We start from the raw sequence: 21,885 nt of genomic DNA, 5'->3' as shown, positions 1-21,885 counted from the left end.
TAAAGATCGCTTCATTGATTTTAAAGTCCAGCCTCTGTCTGCTGCAGAGAGCTGAGCTGTTAGTAACATGAACTCTCTGATTTAACTGCTTGATGTTGTTGGATATAAATGGCAGTACAAACACGTCATTCACAGTAATTGTAGAAACTAATGGTGGTGGTGCGTGTATGCGCCCAGATCAGCTGTCTGCGGCCCAGGACGGTGTAACTCCGTCACAACTATTTACATAAATCCTAACTAGGCACTTTACACAAGTGCCAACATGAGAAATTAGTGACGGTCCCATAATGAGCGCCTGGCAGAGGCTGCTTCACAGTAAATGACAGTAACATTCGGTAAACTAAGTGTGCGCCAAGGATTTAAACAAAGGAGGATAATGGCCGCAGCAAAGAACAAACAGGATAAAACACAGAAACTTACAGTCTCATGGACGCACACCTCTGCTGACTCTCCCCACCTGCAGCTCTGACCGAACTCTCTGCGTCGAAGCGTAACGATGAGGTAGAATTGTGTCTTCTGATTGGTGAAGAGGATGGGTTGCCTTCCCTCTCATTGGCTATTTGGCAGCTGTATACTGATATATTTACTCGGCAGATGTGGCTCTGCTCGTCAGTTCTGCCAACTGGCTTTTGTACAACCGCGTTATAATGAGGGAGCACTGTATTGAACTTGAACAAAGGTTTGAGGAAGCACGAAAGCTGTCCACACATCTGGACTCAACGTTGTTGACAGTTGAGCCGACGTATTAAAGAACTGTGACGTATAAACTTTGAAGGGGTTAAGGGCGCTTTCCCACATGAAATAAGTGTTAGTACCTTGAAATGGCAATGAGAAGGAATGAGCCAAATCTTAAATGAACTAGAGAATAGCATGCTCTTAATGTGAAAATCTGACTCCTGTCCTACTTCAGGTGGAGTCCCGCCTCCTTCCAGGAAGCAGCTCACCTGGGTTTCTGTGTTTGGTGTCCAGCTGTGGAGCTTGTTGTTGGTGTTTGAAGAAACTGTACGTTTGTGTTGTTTCCTCCTTTAACAGTTTGTTTGTTTCTGCTCTGTGATGTTTGGACCAGATGTTCAGCTCTTATTTCAGGACACACTTTGGATCGCTTGTGTTTGAAGACACATAATTATAGATTATTGATTGATTGGAATCCACACTGATTATCAGTCAGTTACTCTGCACTTAAACATTTGTTACTGTGATCAACAGTTTAAATGGTTCTGTGTGTAACTTTAGACCCAACTGACACTAATCAGTATCGTCATGTAACATTGTTTTTCCCTTTAAACAAGGACAAAGAGATCAAATCAGTTTGTTGTTAAGAAGTTGGCATTCAGGTTTTACTGAAGTGAAAAAACACAAAACAAAGCAGCTCAGTTTAGTTCAGGGTCACTGCAAAGTCAATCAGACATAAGATTCATGTTTTAAATGCTGTGTGTGCTGATAATATCTGCATATGGAGTTTGCAAGTTTAAAATACACAAGTTTAAAAATATATTTGGACTCTTCTGCTTTTCTGTGTCTTTCTATTGTGATGAACACATTGATTGCTGCTGTCACACTCTGAGGGTTTTGTGTTTATTGTGTTTTAATCAGGGACCTGAGTCTGACTTCTTTTAGTGTTTGAAGATTTTAATCACTGTTAGTTGGTCACAGTGTGTCTCTTGTGTCTGTGTGTTGCCATCCCATTGAAGTCTTTGCAATTTTTTGTTGAACACTTTGAACTTTGTCCTTTTTGAACTATTTTCAGTCTGAATGAAGAGTCACTTGATTGTATTTAAGTTTGTTGCCCTGAATTCAGCTACAAACCTTTGCCAACGAACCAGGTTACTCTTGTATTAAATACATTTATCCAGTCACTTAATGGTACATTTAGATGAGTTAAATAGTTGAACTGATGCATGTTACGATTCTGTTTGTTGTGATGAATTCTCAGTAAATTATGACTTTAATGTAAGAGCAAAGTCTCACAGCCTCAAACACATTTAAACCTCTCACTCCATAACTGAAGATGTGTAAGATATAAAGTGCAGAACGCAAGCCTGATACTAGTGTTTGATCTGTTTCAAATTAAACACAAATGAACTGTTCAAGGGACAAAAGTAATTAGTTGTTTGGTCCTTTGTGAATTCTTACCTGTGTGGGAAATGTTCAGATAGAAAGATCTGAACTTTTTTAACAAGAATCAGACGGTTGTGTCCAGAAGATCAGGTCTGAGTCTGTCTAAGACCTTGTGCTGCTCCTGGTCAGCAGAGGGCTCGAAGCCATCTGTTCCTGACTGCTGATGCTTTCCTTTAACATCTTTAACAAGGACTCGTTTATTCATGAAAAACAGAAGACTTGATTCAAAAACAGAAGAAACAGCGCACAGTAAAGTTACATGTAATAACATGTTTAATGTTCAAACACAGGCATAGTGTGATGCACTTAAACATGAGGAAGTTAAACATTCTTCTGTTGATGGCTGATCACTGAGGCATCACAGAAACTGATGGAGTTGATAGAACAGAACAGGAAGTGAGATATTTTAATTTACTTGACATAAAACAAATTAATTTTATGTCATGACATAAAATAAATCAAATGTATGATCTAAATCAAACCCCTGATGTCTCTTAGCCTTTATACAGCTCTGTTAAATGAGTGTTGTTACCATTGGTGCATCACTGAGATCAGGTGTTCTGAAAACTGAAACTATGCTGCATGCAGCTACTAGTTTTTCTATTTTGGTGCTATAAATGTTCATGGACATGGTTTCCTTGGCTGAAAACACCAAAATCATTAAAATATCTTTTCATGAAAATAATGTAAGACAGAGCAGAGAGCTAATGCTGACTTTAATGCTCAGGACCCACTTCTTCTGATCGGACTGTGTTTGAGGATCTTTAGAAGTTTTTCTTTCTAGTTTCTCCACAAGTTAGCTGATTTAAAACAAACAAACAATCAAACAAAAACCTTGTTCACATGCCATCAAGATAAAAGGACAAAAATCCAAACCCTGCTGCAGATCTGGTGTTCTCCATATTAGGCTACGTTCACACTGCAGGCGAAAGCGCATCAAATCTGACTTTTTTGACCCTATGTGACCCAAATCCATCATGGTGACAGTGTGAACGGCACAAATCTGATATTTTCAAATCCGATCTGGGTCACTTTCGTATGTGGTCCTGAATCTGATACATATCTGATGTTTCAGAAAGCTACTGTTTGATGGTCATGTCACTTTAAATCCGTCTTTTACGTCACTGACACGAGACAGACGCCAATTATCAGCGCCGGAGAAGACATCGTGAACGCTTCCTGTCCATCCAGTGAAACTGTTGGGAAGACAACGTTGGAGAAACGTGAACATTTTATTTGTTCTGTATAATCTGCAGATTCTGACAGAAATCTGCAACTATCCTTTGAAGCAGCGCTCCTCTAAAACAGCAATAAGGATCATTATTAGGTTATTTACAATATTATTATTATTATTATTATTATTATTATTATTTTATTTGTAGTGTGAACGAGCAGACAAAACAATCAGATTTGATCCAAAAATCTGAATTGAGCATCAAGACCTGCAGAGTGAACGTAGCCTTAGAGAATGGTGAGCTGCTAAATGTGTTTTATGTGGTAGCATCCAGTGAAACAGCATTTATACAGTCTAGCACTGACTCAGTTCACTAACCAGGTTCAAGGAAATAACTGGAAGATTTCCCAAACAGAGAAATCATGCTGGGATCTTTGTTCCTGCTATGAACTCTAATACAGTACAGATCTACATGTCAGGGGAGAAAATATAAGAAACAAAGATTTCCAATAAAACACATAGAAAATCTGTTTTTCAGGTTCAGATTCATTTTCTGAATCTCCGCAGCGACACGTGGAGGAAGTGGTGGCCCTAAGCAGCAGATACTGTTTGTAGAAGTAACAGAGGAGCAATCAGAAGCAAACTGATTTAAAGAGAGGGGGGGGGGGATTAACAGATGAACTGGAATAAAATAAAAATTAATTGAACTTTGAATTACATAAAGTTACTTCACTGACTAAACCCAAAATACATGTGCACTCAAGTAAACCTGAATCAAAAAAGAAACAAAGTTACTCAGCGATTAGGCAGCTCTTCTGTGAAAGAGTAGGTTAAATATTAGGAGCCACCATCAAAACAACTGGAGTGATGTCACCTGGAGTAAATGCAGATATATTTACATGAACTGAATATACCGTCCATTTCACAGATATCTTTAGTTTGGTTAAAGATTTTGATAAACACAGAAATTGATGAATCTGGAGTACAGAAAGTGGAATATCTAAACAAATGTAATAGCTGACTGTCTAAATTGAGTCTAAATTGATGGAAATAACCCAGAGAAGCTGCTGGAATCACTGAGCTTATAACAAAACAGTATAATGATTCATTTATAGCGCAGTAATACAGGTTTAAAAACAACAGGGACTAAAATGTCAATAATTCATAGTCCTTTTATTATTTAATTAACTTCATATTAGGTGGATTTGTGTGAGCGTGGCTGACTGATGACAATAACAGAGAAGCTGGAGGGAAAAAAGCTTTAAATTAGTTTTTATAGACTCTACACTCAGAAGTCAAAACAAGTGCGATGAATGAAATCCACATGTGCAGCACTGACAATAAGAAAGACATTTAAAAGTACCAGGAACAAAACAAAAGCATGCAGGAGTTTAACAAACAAACTTGATCTACAAATTCTGTGGATGTTAAAATGCCTGCGTAAACAGAAGTGAATATGATGATGCGATTTTGGATGCTGATCATTTAAAAATGCTGAAACTTGAAAATAATCACAAATCCAACTGAAGACAGGTTTAAGTTCAATATAAAGGTTAATGTTGATAAAACTTTTGTTAAAAAACTGCATAAATAGGCAGGTTTTTGTAAAACGTGGAGGTTATTACACGGGGTTCTAGTGATATGTTCATTTAAGTCTTGTATCCATTAATAAACATTAAATTTGTTTCATATTGTCATGATTTTAGCACTGATCTATTTTAAACTTCAAAAGAAAAATCAAAGTGATTACAGATATATTTTTCCCAACAAAGCCCCCCCCAAAAAAAGCCCCCCCCCAAAAAAAAGCCCCCCAAAAAACCCCAAACAACAAAAAAGCCGTCTGTTATTTCTAATACAGATGCTGAAGTTATGAGTTGCAACTAAATGCACAATGCAACCACAGGGTTAACCCTATATAAGCATGTAGGCATATTAGAAGAGAGTGAAGGACAAGTTTTATAGACTTTAATAGACTTTACATGTAATTTCTATCTGATCATTGTTGAATCAGATATTTGTATTTGATGATTTTGTTTTATTGTGAAATGTCCCACAGAACAAACTGAGGTAAATGACCTTTGTGTTATTCAAACACTCTACAGGTCAGGTTGCGGTGCTGTGGATTTACTGTGCTGGAGTGCAGTACAGTGACTGTAGTGTTCATGGTCAGAGTCAGGTTACATCTTAGGGTTCTTCCACCTGCTGAATTCCACTTTATGTCTGACTGTTCTCATTTTTCTGTTTAGGTGCAGAGGCAAGGTCACCCTCTACAATTTAGGCAACAAAATACAGCTTTTCTTACCTTTATGTTTCTCTGCTTGTGACGTACACAACAATGGTCAAGCTGAGTATTGATTAGAATTAAAATTTAGACTGTAACAAAGTTTCTATTCCCATGTGCTAACATTATTTTATTATTATATTAATGTAGCACAAGGTTCAGTTCGCCTTGTTATAGAGGATTTCAGTTGATGTGCACATGAATGATTTGTGTTTCCTCTGCAGGTGAATGTAGAAAGTGTGTGTGAGCTGATGTGAATTGAGCAGCATGGATCAGTGTGAGGACAGAGAGGAGGGAGTCCCTCCCTCTAAAAGCACTCTGTGTGGGGAACATGAGAGCCAGACCAAAGCTCAGAGGTGAGATGACCATCTCTAACTGTCCATGACTCTTCTCCATGTCACAGCTCAGCACTCACATCACTGCTCCATCATTATTCACAGGAACCAGCCTGGACCTCCACCCAGCTCTGTGTCCTTACAGAGTGACCGGTCTGAAGATCGCTTCATTCATTTTAAAGTCCAGCCTGTGTCTGCTGCAGAGAGGTGAGCTGTTAGTAACATGAACTCGTTGATCTCAGGTTGGTGTCTGATTTAAATGAACTGTTTGATGTTTCCTGGTCTCTAAACTTCATCTCAAAGGAAGTAACCGAGTGAGGAATTCCTTTATTCTATAAAACATGTCCAACATTTAAACTCCTGCTGCTCACAGTAGGACCGTCAATAGTCCTGCACTGTGTAAATGACTGTGTTTACCTCTGGGTGGCGCTCTGTTCTTACACTGCCAATACTAGTTCAGATTTTCCTTCATGCTCAGCCTGCAAACATGTTTCTCTTTGGGATGATGAGTATTTTAAGTTTCCTTCAGCTTCTGTGGCTGCAAATGAAAAACACATTTTTCTTTTTCTGACAGGATCAATGATAGACCTGCTGGACCTGAACCTGAACCCAGCTCTGTGTCCTTACAGAGTGACTGGTCCAATGATCGCTTCATTGATTTTAAAGTCCAGCCTGTGTCTGCTGCAGAGAGGTGAGCTGTTAGTAACATGAATTCTTTGATGTCAGTGGTTTCTTCCACCTGTCCTCGTCCTCCTGCTCCACGCCTCCACATTAGTGGTCCTGAGTGGTAGTCACAGAGGGACTCAGAGCTCTTTCTGAATGATGGCTCAAGTGTTTTAGCAGACTGTTTAGCCTCAGCACCAGGCTCCAGAGTACAGAGCTCTTAACACTGGTTTTATTGACACTTTTAATCTGTTTGTGAAATCATTCCTTTTTTCCCTGAGCCCACAGCGTCCATCCCAACTGCTTAGGAAGCCGAATCCTAACAGCTTTCATTCAGTCTGGTCTCAGACACAATGATGCAAATATGTCAGTGTTTCTGACCGCAAACGGATTCTGTCTCATGTCCAAAACAACCTGCTAGGAAAAAACCAAGCCTACGTGCCCATGTACTTTTAACAACTCCAGTGTAATAAAATGCTTCTGATTTACCAAAAAGCTGATAAGGAGTTTACCGATATGTTTATAGTTGCACAAAGACGTCACAGCACATACTGTCAGCAATGTTTCTCATACTTTTATCTTATAGATGAGTAAAACTGCAATGAATGGTTAAGTTCAATGTTTTTGTGTCATTTCTTTGTTTTCTTTTCATCTGCTTCCTGGATATAACTCATTAATAAACAATAATTACTAAAAGGCTTTTGGAAATCACAATAATCTGTTTCCTAAAATAGTGTTTAGCAGTCTTTATTTCTGATCTTGTATTTTGATCAGCAAAGAAAGAAAATGAACTACATCATCTGAAAAGCAGAGATGAGATTCTGAGACCACCTGAGTGGAAGCTTTCTACTACTAAGCCCCCAACATACAAGCAGCAAGCCGAGGGGATACTAAAATACCCACCCCAGCTACTGCCTCTTAGCAAGAGTAACTCCAGACTGAGACAGTCCAGTCCCTCTCCAGGAAACTGGTTCTTGTTAGCTGAGCCTGACTATATACCTGAAGGCCTGAATGTACCTCTCAACCTACAGTGGGGCAAAAAAGTATTTAGTCAGCCACCGATTGTGCAAGTTCCCCCACTTAAAATGATGACAGAGGTCAGTAATTTGCACCAGAGGTACACTTCAACTGTGAGAGACAGAATGTGAAAAAAAAAATCCATGAATTCACATGGTAGGATTTGTAAAGAATTTATTCGTAAATCAGGGTGGAAAATAAGTATTTGGTCACCTCAAACAAGGAAAATCCCTGGCTCTCACAGACCTGTAACGTCTTCTGTAAGAAGCTTTTCTGTCCCCCACTCGTTACCTGTATGAATGGCACCTGTTTGACCTCATCATCTGTGTAAAAGACACCTGTCCACAGCCTCAACCAGTCAGACGCCAAACTCCGCCATGGCCAAGACCAAAGAGCTTTCGAAGGACACCAGGAAAAGAATTGTAGACCTGCACCAGACTGGGAAGAGTGAATCTACAATAGGCAAGCAGCTTGGTGTGAAAAAATCAACTGTGGAAGCAATCATCAGAAAATGGAAGACATACAAGACCACTGATAATCTCCCTCGATCTGGGGCTCCACGCAAGATCTCATCCCGTGGGGTCAAAATGATCATGAGAACGGTGAGCAAAGATCCCAGAACCACACGGGGGGACCTGGTGAATGACCTGCAGAGAGCTGGGACCAAAGTAACAAAGGTCACCATCAGTAACACACTACAACGGCAGGGAATCAAATCCCGCAGTGCCAGACGTGTTCCGCTGCTGAAGCCAGTGCATGTCCAGGCCCGTCTGAAGTTTGCCAGAGAGCACATGGATGATACAGCAGAGGATTGGGAGAATGTCATGTGGTCAGATGAAACCAAAGTAGAACTTTTTGGTATAAACTCAACTCGTCGTGTTTGGAGGAAGAAGAATACTGAGTTGCATCCCAAGAACACCATACCTACTGTGAAGCATGGGGGTGGAAACATCATGCTATGGGGCTGTTTTTCTGCCGAGGGGACAGGACGACTGATCCGTGTTAAGGACAGAATGAATGGGGCCAAGTATCGTGAGATTTTGAGCCAAAACCTCCTTCCATCAGTGAGAACTTTGAAGATGAAACGAGGCTGGGTCTTCCAACATGACAATGATCCAAAACACACCGCCCGGGCAACAAAGGAGTGGCTCCGTAAGAAGCATTTGAAAGTCCTGGAGTGGCCTAGCCAGTCTCCAGACCTCAACCCCATAGAAAATCTGTGGCGGGAGTTGAAAGTCCGTGTTGCTCGGCGACAGCCCCAAAACATCACTGCTCTTGAGAAGATCTGCATGGAGGAATGGGCCAAAATACCAGCTACTGTGTGTGCAAACCTGGTAAAGACCTATAGTAAACGTTTGACCTCTGTTATTGCCAACAAAGGTTATGTTACAAAGTATTGAGTTGTATTTTTGTTATTGACCAAATACTTATTTTCCACCCTGATTTACGAATAAATTCTTTACAAATCCTACCATGTGAATTCATGGATTTTTTTTTCACATTCTGTCTCTCACAGTTGAAGTGTACCTCTGGTGCAAATTACTGACCTCTGTCATCATTTTAAGTGGGGGAACTTGCACAATCGGTGGCTGACTAAATACTTTTTTGCCCCACTGTAGCTCAGGCTCCTTCCCCACCAGAGAGCTGACATGTCCCACTTGCTAGTCTCAGTAGCCAGGGACCAGTCTGCCAGGATCTCCACTCGTGGCCACCGCCCAGCACACACTTCACCTGACCCCTATGGCACCATCTATTGGTAGGGGGCTTACAGGAGGAGAACTTCTGTACAATCTTGTCAAATTTGAATAGTTTTTAGCAACAGTCAGTTAATGATTTCAGTAATAAAGAAATGTGTTCACAGAGCGAGGAAGAGGAGTGGTGTTTGTGAGGATGAGCAGCTGTCCTGCTGTGCTTTGTGTCAGGACGTCTTGAAGGATCCAGTCTCTCTTTTTTTTTTTTGCCTGTCCCGTTTGGTTCTTTTGCATCAGAATTATTGTCTAAAGGCGAAGAAAGATGCCCAACGGATTTACTTTACCAAATGGACCATCCCAGCCTTGCCGTAATGGTCCATTTGATTCACCTTTTATTGTTTATTTTATTTTATATTTTCACCTGCTAGATTCAGGACAGACTTGACTGAGGAAAAGAAAGAGGGAAAGAAAAACAGTGGGGAAGAGGGACGGAGATAAAGGGCAAAAAACAAAAACCAACAAAATAAGCAGACAAAAAAACACATCTATCAATCACCTGGATCACCTGTTGAGAAAGAAAAAAGAAAACAAGCAGAAGAAAAAGAGAGCAATACAATAAACAACATCATGATGATATATGTGAATATAACAGTAAATACTAAATATTAAACATTATTGTGCAGCACGAAGGATCCAGTCTCTACCAGCTGTGGACACTGGTTCTGCAGACAGTGCATGTCCTCATACTGGGACCAGTCTGCTTCATCAGGAGACTCCTCCTGTCCCCAGTGTGGAGAAAGATCCAGAAGCAGAGCTGGACTGCAGACAGCCAGTCAGAGCAGCTGTGTACAAAGTAAGACTGAACATCTGTCTGCTGATGGACTCATTTCTGAAAACTGGACTTCTTGTTGTTGTTCAGATATTGAAGAGTTTTCTTTCTGTTTTTCTTTCTTTCAGCAGATGTTGGTCTGCAGGAGGTTTTAGATGAACATAAGATCAGTCTGAGGAGGAGATGTGAACGTGTGACTGAAGGAAGTGATGAAACAGGAAGTAGAACCCTCCTCAACAGGATCTACACTGAGCTCTACATCACAGAGGGACAGAGTGAAGAGGTTCATACCCAACATGAGGTGAGGCAGCTGGAGACAGCTTCCAAGATGGACGCCCTCCATGACGCTCCAATCAGGTGCCAGGACATCTTTAAAGCCTTACCTGACCAACAGAGACCCATCAGAGTGGTTCTGACCAACGGCGTGGCTGGTGTTGGAAAAACCTTCTCAGTGCAGAAGTTCACTCTGGACTGGGCAGAGGGCTTGGAGAACCAACATGTCAGTGTGGTGGTTCTGCTTTCATTCAGGGAGCTGAACCTGATCAGAGATGAGCAGTACAGTCTTCTGGAGCTGCTCCATGTTTTCCATCCAACATTACAGAAGGTCACAGCAGAGAAGCTTGCTGGCTCTCAGCTTTTGTTTATCTTTGACGGCCTGGATGAAAGCAGACATTCATTGGATTTCACCAACAGGAAGCTGCTGTCTGATGTCACACAGAAGTCATCAGTCAGCCAGCTGCTGACAAACCTCATCCAGGGGAATCTGCTTCCCTCGGCTCTCGTCTGGATAACTTCCCGACCTGCAGCAGCCAATCAGATCCCTCCTACATGTGTTGACAGGCTAACAGAAGTACGAGGCTTCACTGAGGCCCAGAAGGAGGAGTACTTCAGGAGGAGATTCAGTGATGAAGAGCTGTCCAGCAGAATCATCTCCCACATGAAGACATCCAGGAGCCTCCACATCATGTGTAGTATCCCAGTCTTCTGCTGGATCACTGCTACAGTTCTGGAGCACATGTTGACTACAGAGCAGAGAGAAGAGCTGCCCAAGACCCTGACTGACATGTACTCACACTTCCTGCTGGTTCAGACAAAGAGGAAGAAGAACAAGTACCACGAGGGACATGAGACGAATCCACAGGAGCTGATGGAGGCTGACAGGGAAGTTCTTCTGAAGCTGGGGAGGCTGGCGTTTGAACATCTGGAGAAAGGAAACATCATGTTCTACCAAGAAGACCTGGAGCAGTGTGGTCTGGATGTGACAGAGGCCTCGGTGTACTCAGGAGTTTGTACAGAGATCTTCAAAAGAGAGTGTGTGATCTTCCAGAAACCAGTCTACTGCTTTGTTCATCTGAGCATTCAGGAGTTTCTGGCTGCAGTCTACATGTTCCACTGTCACACCAACAGGAAGACAGAGGTGCTGACGAACTTCCTGAAGAAAGACTGGAATGATGACAGTGATGACGATGACAGTGATGACGATGACAGTGATGACGATGACAGTGATGACGATGACAGTGATGACGATGACAGTGATGATGCAGGCAACTCTTTTCTTCATGTATTTCTGAGGAGAGTCATGTATAAATCCCTCCAAAGTAAAAATGGCCACCTGGACCTGTTTGTTCGCTTCCTTCATGGCCTCTGTCTGGAGTCCAACCAGAGACTCTTAGTAGGTCTGCTGGGTCAGACAGAGATCAGTCCAGGAACCATCCAGACAGTCATCAACAACCTGAAGGAGATGAACAGTGATGAAACCTCTCCTGACAGAAGCATCAACATCTTCCACTGTCTGATGGAGATGAACGACCTCTCAGTTCATCAGGAGATCCAAGAGTTCCTGAAGTCAGAGAACAGATCAGAGAAGAAACTCTCTGAGATCCAGTGCTCAGCTCTGGCCTTCATGCTGCAGATGTCAGAGGAGGTTCTGGATGAGTTGGACCTGCAGAAGTACAACACATCAGAGCGGGGACGACAGAGACTGATTCCAGCTGTGAGGAACTGCAGAAAGGCTCGGTGAGTCCAGATGTGATCATTAACATCATTAATTAGTGTAGATTAGTAGTTTAGTTCAGATATACGCAGTACTAAACGACTCTCCTTAGTTTGAGTTTCTCAGATAAAATGTGTGTGTGCACTTACACTGTGTGCTGTAGACTCACATCTACATGTAGTACCTGTGTGGTGCCATCAGGGGGCAGTATTTTAAACCTGCTGCTGTTGTTGGTCATTCAGACGCTCCTGTTAGACAGAGACAGAAATAAGAATCTATGAAGAGCTTCTTTGTAGTAAAGTGAACTCTGATGTTACAAACAGAGACAAATATCCAGAGCAGTCACCGTCTGAGCTTCTCCTCTGACTACAGACACAGTTTAGTGGCATAAACATGGTGAGTGAGGATGAAGGTGCTGAGGAAGACTCTGGTTTAGTGTGATTAAAGTGTGATGTACTGATGAGTGACAGTGCTGTGGGTCAGAGTGAGGCTCAGAGGTGAACCAGCTGTGCTCTCTTACTGCCCACAGTGGGACAAACTGAGTGAGAAGACACTGCTGACATCTGGACTGAACATGTGTCAGATATGTGAGCTGATGTCACAGCAGCTCATGGATTCACTCTCATTCCTGCTGCTGCTCCTAATGTCTTCATGTCCTCATTAATCACAGAGCTGATTGTTCAGTGTTTAGTTGTTGCTGCTGAAATGTCGTCCCTATTTTCTGCTGATGGACTTCACTGCTGTGTTTCTGGCTGCTGTTTACATCCCCGAGCTAACTTCCTGGCAAACGTCATGATGTCATCAGTGTTTTATAGACGGTGTGAGGTTCATGTTGTAACCACAAAGTGTTTGTGTCCGTACGCTGCAACCTTCCACACCATCCTTTATTGTACAGACTCAGCAGCAGCTCCATGGATCCCAAATCCAAGAGTGGAGAACAGATTTGAAGTGTGTCACATCCATGCAGTCACAGCTGTTTCCACCATGTTTCCACTGATATTAATCCTGTTCAATGACACATTTCATATCAGTGAATATGTTCTTTAGGACGTCCACTGACACGTTTAAGTGTCCTGCTGGAAATCACTCAAATCATCCATGAAATCCATGAAAAATCCTTTTAGTGTTTCTAACTTCCCCCTCTGTCCTCTCTCTCTCCATCCTCCTCACTGCTGCTTTCACTGATAATCACACAAACATCGTATTCATAGGGCTGGGCGATATGGCCTAAAATTCATATCATCGTATAGTTTGAAGCACGTGCGGTAAGGATATATATCACAATATATTCTTTTCTTCTGTATAACGTATTTTCCACACTATAAGGCTTAAAATCCTTTAATTTTCTCAAAAATCGAGAGTGTGCCTTATGTATGAATTCTGGTTGTGCTTACTGACCTCGAACCAATTTTGGCTGCAAAAAATCTGTTAAAAAATGTTTTAGTACAACTTTGGTAAGCCGCACTGATGGATTGTCAGAGCATTACGGCTGCCGTGGTGAGGAGCTTCGCGGAGTAATCTGGGTCCAAAACTCCGTCCGCTTCAGGTCCCAAAGTCAAACGAACACTGAGAGTTAAAAACGGTCTAAATTCTTTCATCTTTAATAAAATCATCAGCGTTGCTGCTTTACCAGGTGTAACAATTAAGTTTAACATCCATGCGTCCATGAAAACAGAATTTATTAAATTTAACGGAGTTAGAAGTTTACAGAAAGTTAGCTCGCTAGTTTACACCCAAACATTTCATACCATGTTCTGACTGAGAGATTTTTGAAACTAATTCAAACGTACAGCTCTGCTACCACTTCCAACATAAATGAAGACAGAAAACTAAACAGCAGTGGCGTTTGCAGGGTTACTGAAGTTGGGCTAGCTGGTATATAATGTTGTGCTACGTGATTGCTAGCGACACAGCTATGTTAGCATAACATTAGCGCAGTGAAGCTGGAGGATGAACGCCAACTTTTTTTCCACTCGATAAAAGTTAACGTGAGGGATTCTGGTGGTCAGGGACAAATGCAATCACATAGCAGGATGCTGTACACGGGCCAAACTGAGCAGCAGCGAGAGAATTCAACATTAATGAATCAATAGTCGTGTCCAAATTCATGGGCTGCATCCTCCTGAGGACCCGGCCCACGTAGACCGAAGGTCGGGTAGGCCGGAAGTAAACGGATGGGGAAATTGGACGGTCTAGCCTTCAGATTTGCGTCACCGCTGTCTCGGTGGAGTTTAATAAACTCAGCCGTCTGCTCCTTGCTATCTTGTACTAGTGTTTTATTTTTACTTTGTTTTAAAACATGCTAACTCTCTACTTGTTTATGATCGCCAAATGCTGCTAGCTTTAAGATCCTCTCAGTTAAAAACTCTTTATTGCAATCGTGGATATCAGGGAACCTTCTCCCACCGCTCCTATCAGGAGTTCCAGCTTGTCTCCGTTGCGTTCCGGCACTACCTCAACTGAGAGGGCGCTGTAGATGCCGTGAGAAACGCAGTGGCTTATTGGTGAGAATCAAGGCTACCTGGACACGATTTCGAAAAATACCTTACCCTATCCCGACTGGATTTAACCGCGTCAACTACTGGCACTCTCTGGACATGGCTTACACTTGCCTGACACCTGTTGTTGGGCTTACGACAATAACCCCTCGCCAGCGTCCCCCCCCCCCCCCCCCCGTCTTCGCTCAGGTGGAGTAAACCCTCAGAACCTACGGCCGATCGGTCGGGCATCCGCTTCGGCCGTTGAGCCACCGGTACCATTAAGATTAAGTCTTGTTAATACTCGATCGCTAGCAAACAAAACTTTTATTCTTAAGGACTTCTTTACTGATCGGGGACTGGATCTAATGCTTATAATGGAAACTTGGCAGAGAGTCAGTGAGTCCAGCTGTTTTACTGAAATTTTACCGCCTGACTGTGAATATCTTAATGTGCCGAGGATGACTGGGCGTGGTGGTGGAGTGGCAGCTGTTTTCAGGAAGAAGCTCTCTTGCAAACAACTCTTAACTGACTCGTATTCTAGTTTTGAACTTCTGACGTTTGAATTGGGGCATCCCCGCCCGACACTCGTTGCAGCTGTATACAGACCTCCAAAATATCACAAGGATTTTATCCAAGACTTCTTAGCTGGAACTGTGCCAAGCTACGATCAAATCTTAATCGTTGGAGATTTTAATATTCATGTGTGTTGTCCCTCCAATTCATTGGCCAGAGACTTTTTAAGTTTGATAGACTCCTTTCGTCTTGCTCAACGTGTGTCTGGGCCAACCCAGAAACAGGGTCATACATCCGATCTTGTGCTGTCTCTAGGGTTACCGGTCCTAAACATGGAAATATGTGATGCTGTTTTTTCTGATCACTGTCCTGTTGTGTTTGATATACTTTTATCTCTCCGCCATTTTACACCTCTTATTTCTACACGTCGTTGTAGTGTTTTTAACCCATCTACAGCAGAACAATTTTCTATTGCTTTTAAAAAAGCTTTAAGATCTCCCCTTGGCTTTGGTACAGAGGAAATGACAGTTAATCTTTATGATAAATGCAAAACTGTCCTTGATGAGGTCGCTCCTTTTAAAACTATAAGCTCGAAACTACGACCAGACCCATGGATAAATAAAGCCACTCGTTCAGCCAGACGAGAGTGCAGGAAGGCTGAACGTAAGTGGAAAAAAGATGGGCTGCAGGTGTCCTTTCTCATGTTGAGAGACAGTCTGTACAGATATCAGGAAATTGTTAAAGCAGAAAAGTTGAGGTTTCTTTCTAATGTTATTGAGAATAGCTCCAATAATCCTCGGATTCTTTTTTCAATTATTGATTCTGCCCTGAATATTTCCCCAGCTTCTTGTATTAATAGTTCCTCAGACACCTGTGAAAGGTTCTTGCAGTTTTTTATCAATAAGATAAAACAGCTTCGATCTATGATCGCCCTGCCTTCACATGACGTTTCTAAAATATTCACCTGCTCTGCTTTTTTTGATCAGTTTGAGCCTGTGTGTCTTGATCAGATGGAGGAAGTATGTAGTGGCACAAAGACATCATCGTGTCCAAATGACATTATTCCAACACATCTTCTAAAAAAGATTTTTAAGGTTGTCAGTTCTGACATCTTAGCTATTTTTAATAGCAGCCTTAGCTCAGGTGTTGTGCCAGCCTGTTTTAAACATGCTGTTGTACAGTTCCTCCGTCCTCACTAACTTCAGGCCTATTTCAAAGCTCCCCTTCCTGTCGAAAATTTTGGAAAGGATTGTGTTTGTTCAGCTGCAATCTTTTGTAAACAGACACAATGTTCTTTAGAGGTTTCAGTCTGTTTTTAAAACTCTTCATAGCACAGAAACTGCACTTTTAAAAGTTAATGATCTTTTATTAGCCACTGACTCAGGTGACTCAGCTGTGCTTCTGCTTTTAGATCTGACCGCAGCCTTCGATACTGTTGACCACAGCGTTTTAATCTCACGGTTGGAGCATTGTGGCGTAAAGGGCGCCTCATTAGAGTGGTTCAGGTCATACCTGTCTGACAGGACTTTCTCTGTGAGCTTTGGAGATTTTATCTTTTCCTCAGTTCCCCTTATTTGTGGTGTTCCTCAGGGATCTATACTGGGGCCAACACTGTTCTCCATTTATATGCTTCTTCTAGGTCTAATTTTTAGAAAATATAACATTTGTTTTCATTCATATGCCGATGATACTCAGATCTATCTTCAACTGAAGGGAAATAGTCCTGCCTCACTAGAACCTTACTTCAGTGTCTCGGTGAAGTTAAATCCTGGATGGCCTCTAACTTCCTTAACTTCAATGAGAACAAAACCGAAGTGATAATTTTTGGACCAAGCAGCTATCCCAGCACCTCTAATTTTAACCTGCATAGTCTTGAGCCTTTTGTCAAATCGCATGCCAAAAATTTGGGGGTATATTTGACAGCAATTTCACCTTTGAAAAACAAATTAGCTCAGTCGTACAGTGGTCCTTCTTCAAACTGAGGCTTTTATCTAAGGTGAGATCATTTTTATCTTTTAAAAACTTCAAAGGGGCGATTCATGCTTTCATTATATCCCAGCTGGACTATTGTAACTCCCTATATGCTGGAGTTTGCCAGACCTGCTTGGCAAGGCTTCAGTTGGTCTAGAATGCTGCAGCTCGTCTTCTGACATGTACTAAAGGATGTGAACACATTTCCCCGGTGCTTGCCTCTCTTCTTTGGCTCCCTGTCCGCTTCAGAATTAACTTTAAAATTTTATTGTTGACCTACAAAGCCCTGAATGGACAGGCTCCCGGGTATTTGTCTGACCTCTTGCAGACTTATACCCCCTTTAGATCTCTTAGATCAAGTGATCTTTTGCTTTTAGCTGTACCAAGGTCGAGGCTGGTTCATAGAGGCGATCGAGTATTTGCAGTCGTAGCGCCTAAGCTGTGGAATAATTTACCCCTAAACATCAGACAGGCTCCCACTGTCAATCTTTTTAACTCTTATCTTAAAACGCATTTTTATTTACTGGCTTTTAATACAGCATGAGAGTTATTTGTTATTTTATTAGGTATGTTGTATTCTTGAACAGTATTTTTTTATTATGTATGTTGTATTCTTGTACAGCACTTTGGTCAGCGCTCCTGTTGTAATTAAATGTGCTATATAAATAATTAAACCATAACCATAACCAAAAAATATAACAGGACACTGGCGTAAATTTTCGACCGTCTCACACTTCTGTTTAATCAGTTTTCTGTTTGACATTTAGTCAGCTGTGTAATAACCAAGGAGGAACCCACCCGGGGGATTAATAAAGTTTTATTTTATCTAATCTAATCTAATAACTTTAATCTCAGCCAAACCGATTTACTCACGAACATTTTTAGGTTGTCTAAGTGACCTATATATTACGTTTAACCCGAGTAGCGAAAGTCTGCGGTGATGTGAAAATGATGTGCCGGGAGTTGTGCCGTTCTCGGCCGCATCAGTAACCATCGAGCTTCCGGCTAGCTATCGAGCTGGTGGGTAGCAGACGTCTCCGAAAACGTCGAAGCACTTTTGCAAATATGCGATATCTTGATAAACCGAGCAGATATTTGATGTTTACACAGTTACTTTCTCGCCTGAAAATATGTTAAAAGTTTATTTTGTGACCCAGAAAGATTAATTAGAGTAATTTTAAAACTTAGTAGCACCGCCATTGTTGGAAACTGGAGTTTGGCTGGGCCGCGCTATGAATTCTGGGATATGGTAGGCCACCAAGGACACACCCGACCCATCCTTCAATTTCGGGGAAAAGTAGGACGCATTTGTCGGCTGCATTCGGAGGAGTCTACAGCCCTTTCTCAATTCTCAAGTATGCGAGTATGTACTCGCCGAGAATGCGAGTACGGACTCGCGATTTGTACAATTGGAACACCAGCGTACTTGATGATGTCACAGGTCAGGAGTTTTTACTGCCGTCCCCTCTTAATTTAACTGTGAGTAATATGTTATAAAGCTTTAATCACAGCCAAACCGATTTACTCAGGAACAAATAAAACACTGAAATAAACCAAACATTAACATTTAGAAGTGATCTAAGTGACTTATATATCATGTTTAACCTCAGTAGTGAAATCTCTATTAATAAAAATAGTGTACATGTAGATACAGGCTTGTTTTTATTAAGGTATGTACACGTGTGTGTGTGTGTGTGTGTGTGTGTGTGTGTGTGTGTGTGTGTGTTAGTCCCCATAGGGAAATTGCGCCTCTGCATTTAACCCATTCACCCAGTGAAGCAGTGGGCAGCCACCAATGCAGCGCCCGGGGAGCAGTGTGTAGGGACGGTACCTTGCTCAGGGGTACCTCAGGGTAACCGTTCAGTTGAGTCAAACCCCCGACCTTCCGATCATGGGGCCACCACTCTACCTACTATCCCAGTAGGTAGGTATATTTCCAAAAGTCGGAACGCGTTTGGAAATATATGATATCTTGATAAATCGAGCAGATATTTGAAGTTTACACAGCTACATTCTCGCTTGAAAATAACTTAAAAGTTTATTTTGTCACCCAGAAAGAGTAATATTTAAAAGTTTTTAGCCCCGCTCGTCCGCCATTGCTGCGTTTGAGTTTTGGACGAAATGCATTCTGGGATATTTAGCTGTACCAAGTCCACACAAGTCACCACCGATGCATGCTCGATAAAACAGGCAGAGCGAGAACACATCCGCTTTTTCACGTTCTCGGCTTGATGCGTACTTCGAATTGGAACAGTACTTGGTCTCCGACTGATGACGTATCATATACACGAGAACGCAAGTACGCACAAGCATGCAAATTGAGAAAGGCCCTACGAATTAGGACAGCCTTCGGTGCGTCGCTGTGGCGTAATCGGTCTACAAATGCGGCCTCAGGAGGATGCAGCCCATGAATTTGGACACGACCAATGTTACGGAAGTGGAGGAAGCGCAGTTTTTTGGCTTTCCCGATATTTCAAAAGTGCTTCATCTCTTTGCTATGACTGTCACCCGGCATAATTTGCAGATGATAATGATTGTAGCCGCTGCGATGCTTTCGACCAAAACAGGCACAGCTTGATGACATCATCAACATGCGGTAGAGCGGTATAGTCAAAATCTCTATGGTTGGCCAAATTTATACAGTTTCTATCGTATATCGTTTCTATCACCCACCCCTACGTATTCAGCTACAAAATAACACAATAATATAATCTGATGATCATTATTATAAGAGCAGGATCCATATTTGATATCAGAGTAACACACTGATGGTTATGTGCAGCCATGTGGGTCTCTGACTGTGGGTCAAACAGAAGCTTTTGAGCCCCGGCTCAGACAGTCTCGGTCGTTGTGTCCTTGGGCAAGACACTTCACCTACCGCCTACTGGTGTTGGCCAGAGGGGCCGATGGCGCGATATGGCAGCCTCGCTTCTGGCAGTCTGCCCCAGGGCAGCTGTGGCTACAACTGTAGCTGCCTCCACCAGTGTGTGAATGTGTGTGTGAATGGGTGGATGAGTGGGTGGGTGTGTAAAGCGCTTTGGGGTCCTGAGGGGGGACTAGTAAAAGTGCTATACAAATACAGGCCATTTACCATTTCTGATTGGTTGCTGACCTTGGTCACCTGTCCACTCTCACCTGTGTGTGTTTGCTCTCTCTTTGCTGTCTCCATCCTCTCTCTCCTTTCTCTCCCTCTCTGTCTTTGTACCGTCACTCAGGTCCAATGGAAACAGTGACATTTACAAACCAATCAAAGACAAACTGATCCATGTCAGGTTATAACAATATTCAAAGTGAATACAGGCCGCTGCTGGACACAGACAGGTAACATCATTTTGACCTGCTGTCACCTGGATCTGGACTCATAAACACTGAAGCCCTGAACAGGAATACAAATCATTTTCTGCCAACTAGCGACACACCGGCAGATAATGGCTCAGAAAGCTAAAATGAGCCAATCATTTCTGTGTTTAGTTCCTGAAATCAGATCTGATATCAGCAGCTCTGAGTTCATTCATCATTATTGTCCAGTGATGAGATTTCTGCTTCGTTTGGTAACAGTCAGCAGGTTTTTCCTGCGTGTGGACGAGAACAGTCGTACATGACAGCAGGTAGCAAACAGAGATCATCTTTCCAGCTGGAACTCTTCACTGAGCTGAACTCATTCAAATGTTCTGGAGTCAAAACAGGAAACAGTCCAAATGTGTGTCTTCACTCTGACTCTGGATCAGATCTCAGTGACAGACTGTGGACATTATGGAAGCCTAAATGTGACCATCTTCCTCCTTCATCTGCAGATTAAAGCCAAACAAAGATTCTCATTAAAAGTCTGCAGGTCTAAGAGAGACTCAATCGTTGTGTCATGTCAAACACAGTAAGAGGAGCTGAAGCACAGATGTGAAGAGCAGATTCATCAGATTATGACCTCACTCTGTTTTGTCTTCATATACATTCAGTCTGTGTTTATAATGCAGATTTTTAGCTTTTATAATAACACATTTTATATTTTCTATCATCACAGACTGAGTCTGTGTGGACTCTCAAAGACTCACTGTGAAGTTGTGGCCTCAGCTCTGAAGTCCAACCCCTCCCATCTGACAGAGCTGGACATGAGTGACAACTACAACCTGCATGTTTCAGCAGTGAAGAGTCTGTGTGCTGGACTGGAGAGTCCAAACTGTCGACTGGAGACTCTGAGGTGAGTTCACTGACTGCGGCTGTTGTTGTTGTTCTATATTTCAGGTCTTTGATTGATGTTTGAAACGTTCCTTAGTTTCCAAATGTTCAGATGTGTCTGAAGACAAATATGAAGAAGTTTGAGTGCGTTCAGAAATGTTGTGTCTTTCCAAACGACTGAACAACAGTTTTTCCTCTTGGCTGCAAATAGAAGTGACAGACTTGAGCAGGGTTCATTTAAAGGCTGACAGAAGTGGAGTGGTGATGGGGAGATGTTTGACAGGACAGTGTTTCAGCCTCCACAGGTTCATGTTGTGCTCCATCAGTCAGTGAAGATGAAGTCAGTGCTGATGAGGCTGTAGAGTGTGTGAGGGATGTGAATGAGGATGATGAAGATCTGATGATAGCAGATAAAAACAGGCTGCAGAGACTTTGAGCTTGTGTGGAAACAGAGAGAGAGAAAAGAAAGACATTAATGTCAAAGCTAATAAAGGTGAAGTTAGGAGCTGTGATGATGTTCATGGTATCAGAAGCTGATCTGGCTGCTACAGAGACGACCCACACAGCTGCTGTGGTGAGGTGTGTGTTAAAGCAGAGGAACAGAGAGCAGATGAACACAGGCCCAAACATGACAGCAAAGCAGGATT

At 42.3% G+C, this 21,885-nt stretch overlaps 1 protein-coding gene across 15 annotated transcripts in view; it reads left to right on the top strand.

Moving 5' to 3' along the window:
- Positions 1–21,885, top strand: part of LOC148105978 (protein NLRC3-like) — a 663,817-nt gene that overhangs the window by 92,154 nt on the left and 549,778 nt on the right. The window contains exons 1-6 of one of the 15 annotated variants that reach the window (XM_087837914.1): positions 5,821–5,929; positions 6,212–6,214; positions 6,483–6,599; positions 9,450–9,528; positions 9,970–10,132; positions 10,237–12,124. The exons of 8 other annotated variants lie outside the window; for them this stretch is intronic. In XM_087837914.1, the coding sequence (XP_087694040.1) occupies positions 5,841–5,929; positions 6,212–6,214; positions 6,483–6,599; positions 9,450–9,528; positions 9,970–10,132; positions 10,237–12,124 (2,339 nt within the window). In that variant the 5' untranslated portion in view covers positions 5,821–5,840. Of the gene's footprint in view, positions 1–5,820; positions 5,930–6,013; positions 6,116–6,211; positions 6,215–6,482; positions 6,600–9,449; positions 9,529–9,962; positions 10,133–10,236; positions 12,125–18,093; positions 18,111–18,735; positions 18,746–21,083; positions 21,261–21,885 lie in introns of those variants that run through there. 6 more of the 15 variants (XM_087837912.1, XM_087837937.1, XM_087837915.1 and 3 more) reach the window with 6 other exon arrangements.

The sequence above is a fragment of the Neolamprologus brichardi genome, chromosome 3 (assembly GCF_056152115.1).
Source record: "Neolamprologus brichardi isolate AB-2024 chromosome 3, ASM5615211v1, whole genome shotgun sequence".
NCBI lineage: Eukaryota > Metazoa > Chordata > Actinopteri > Cichliformes > Cichlidae > Neolamprologus > Neolamprologus brichardi.
This window is presented reverse-complemented; position numbering and strand designations above follow the sequence as displayed.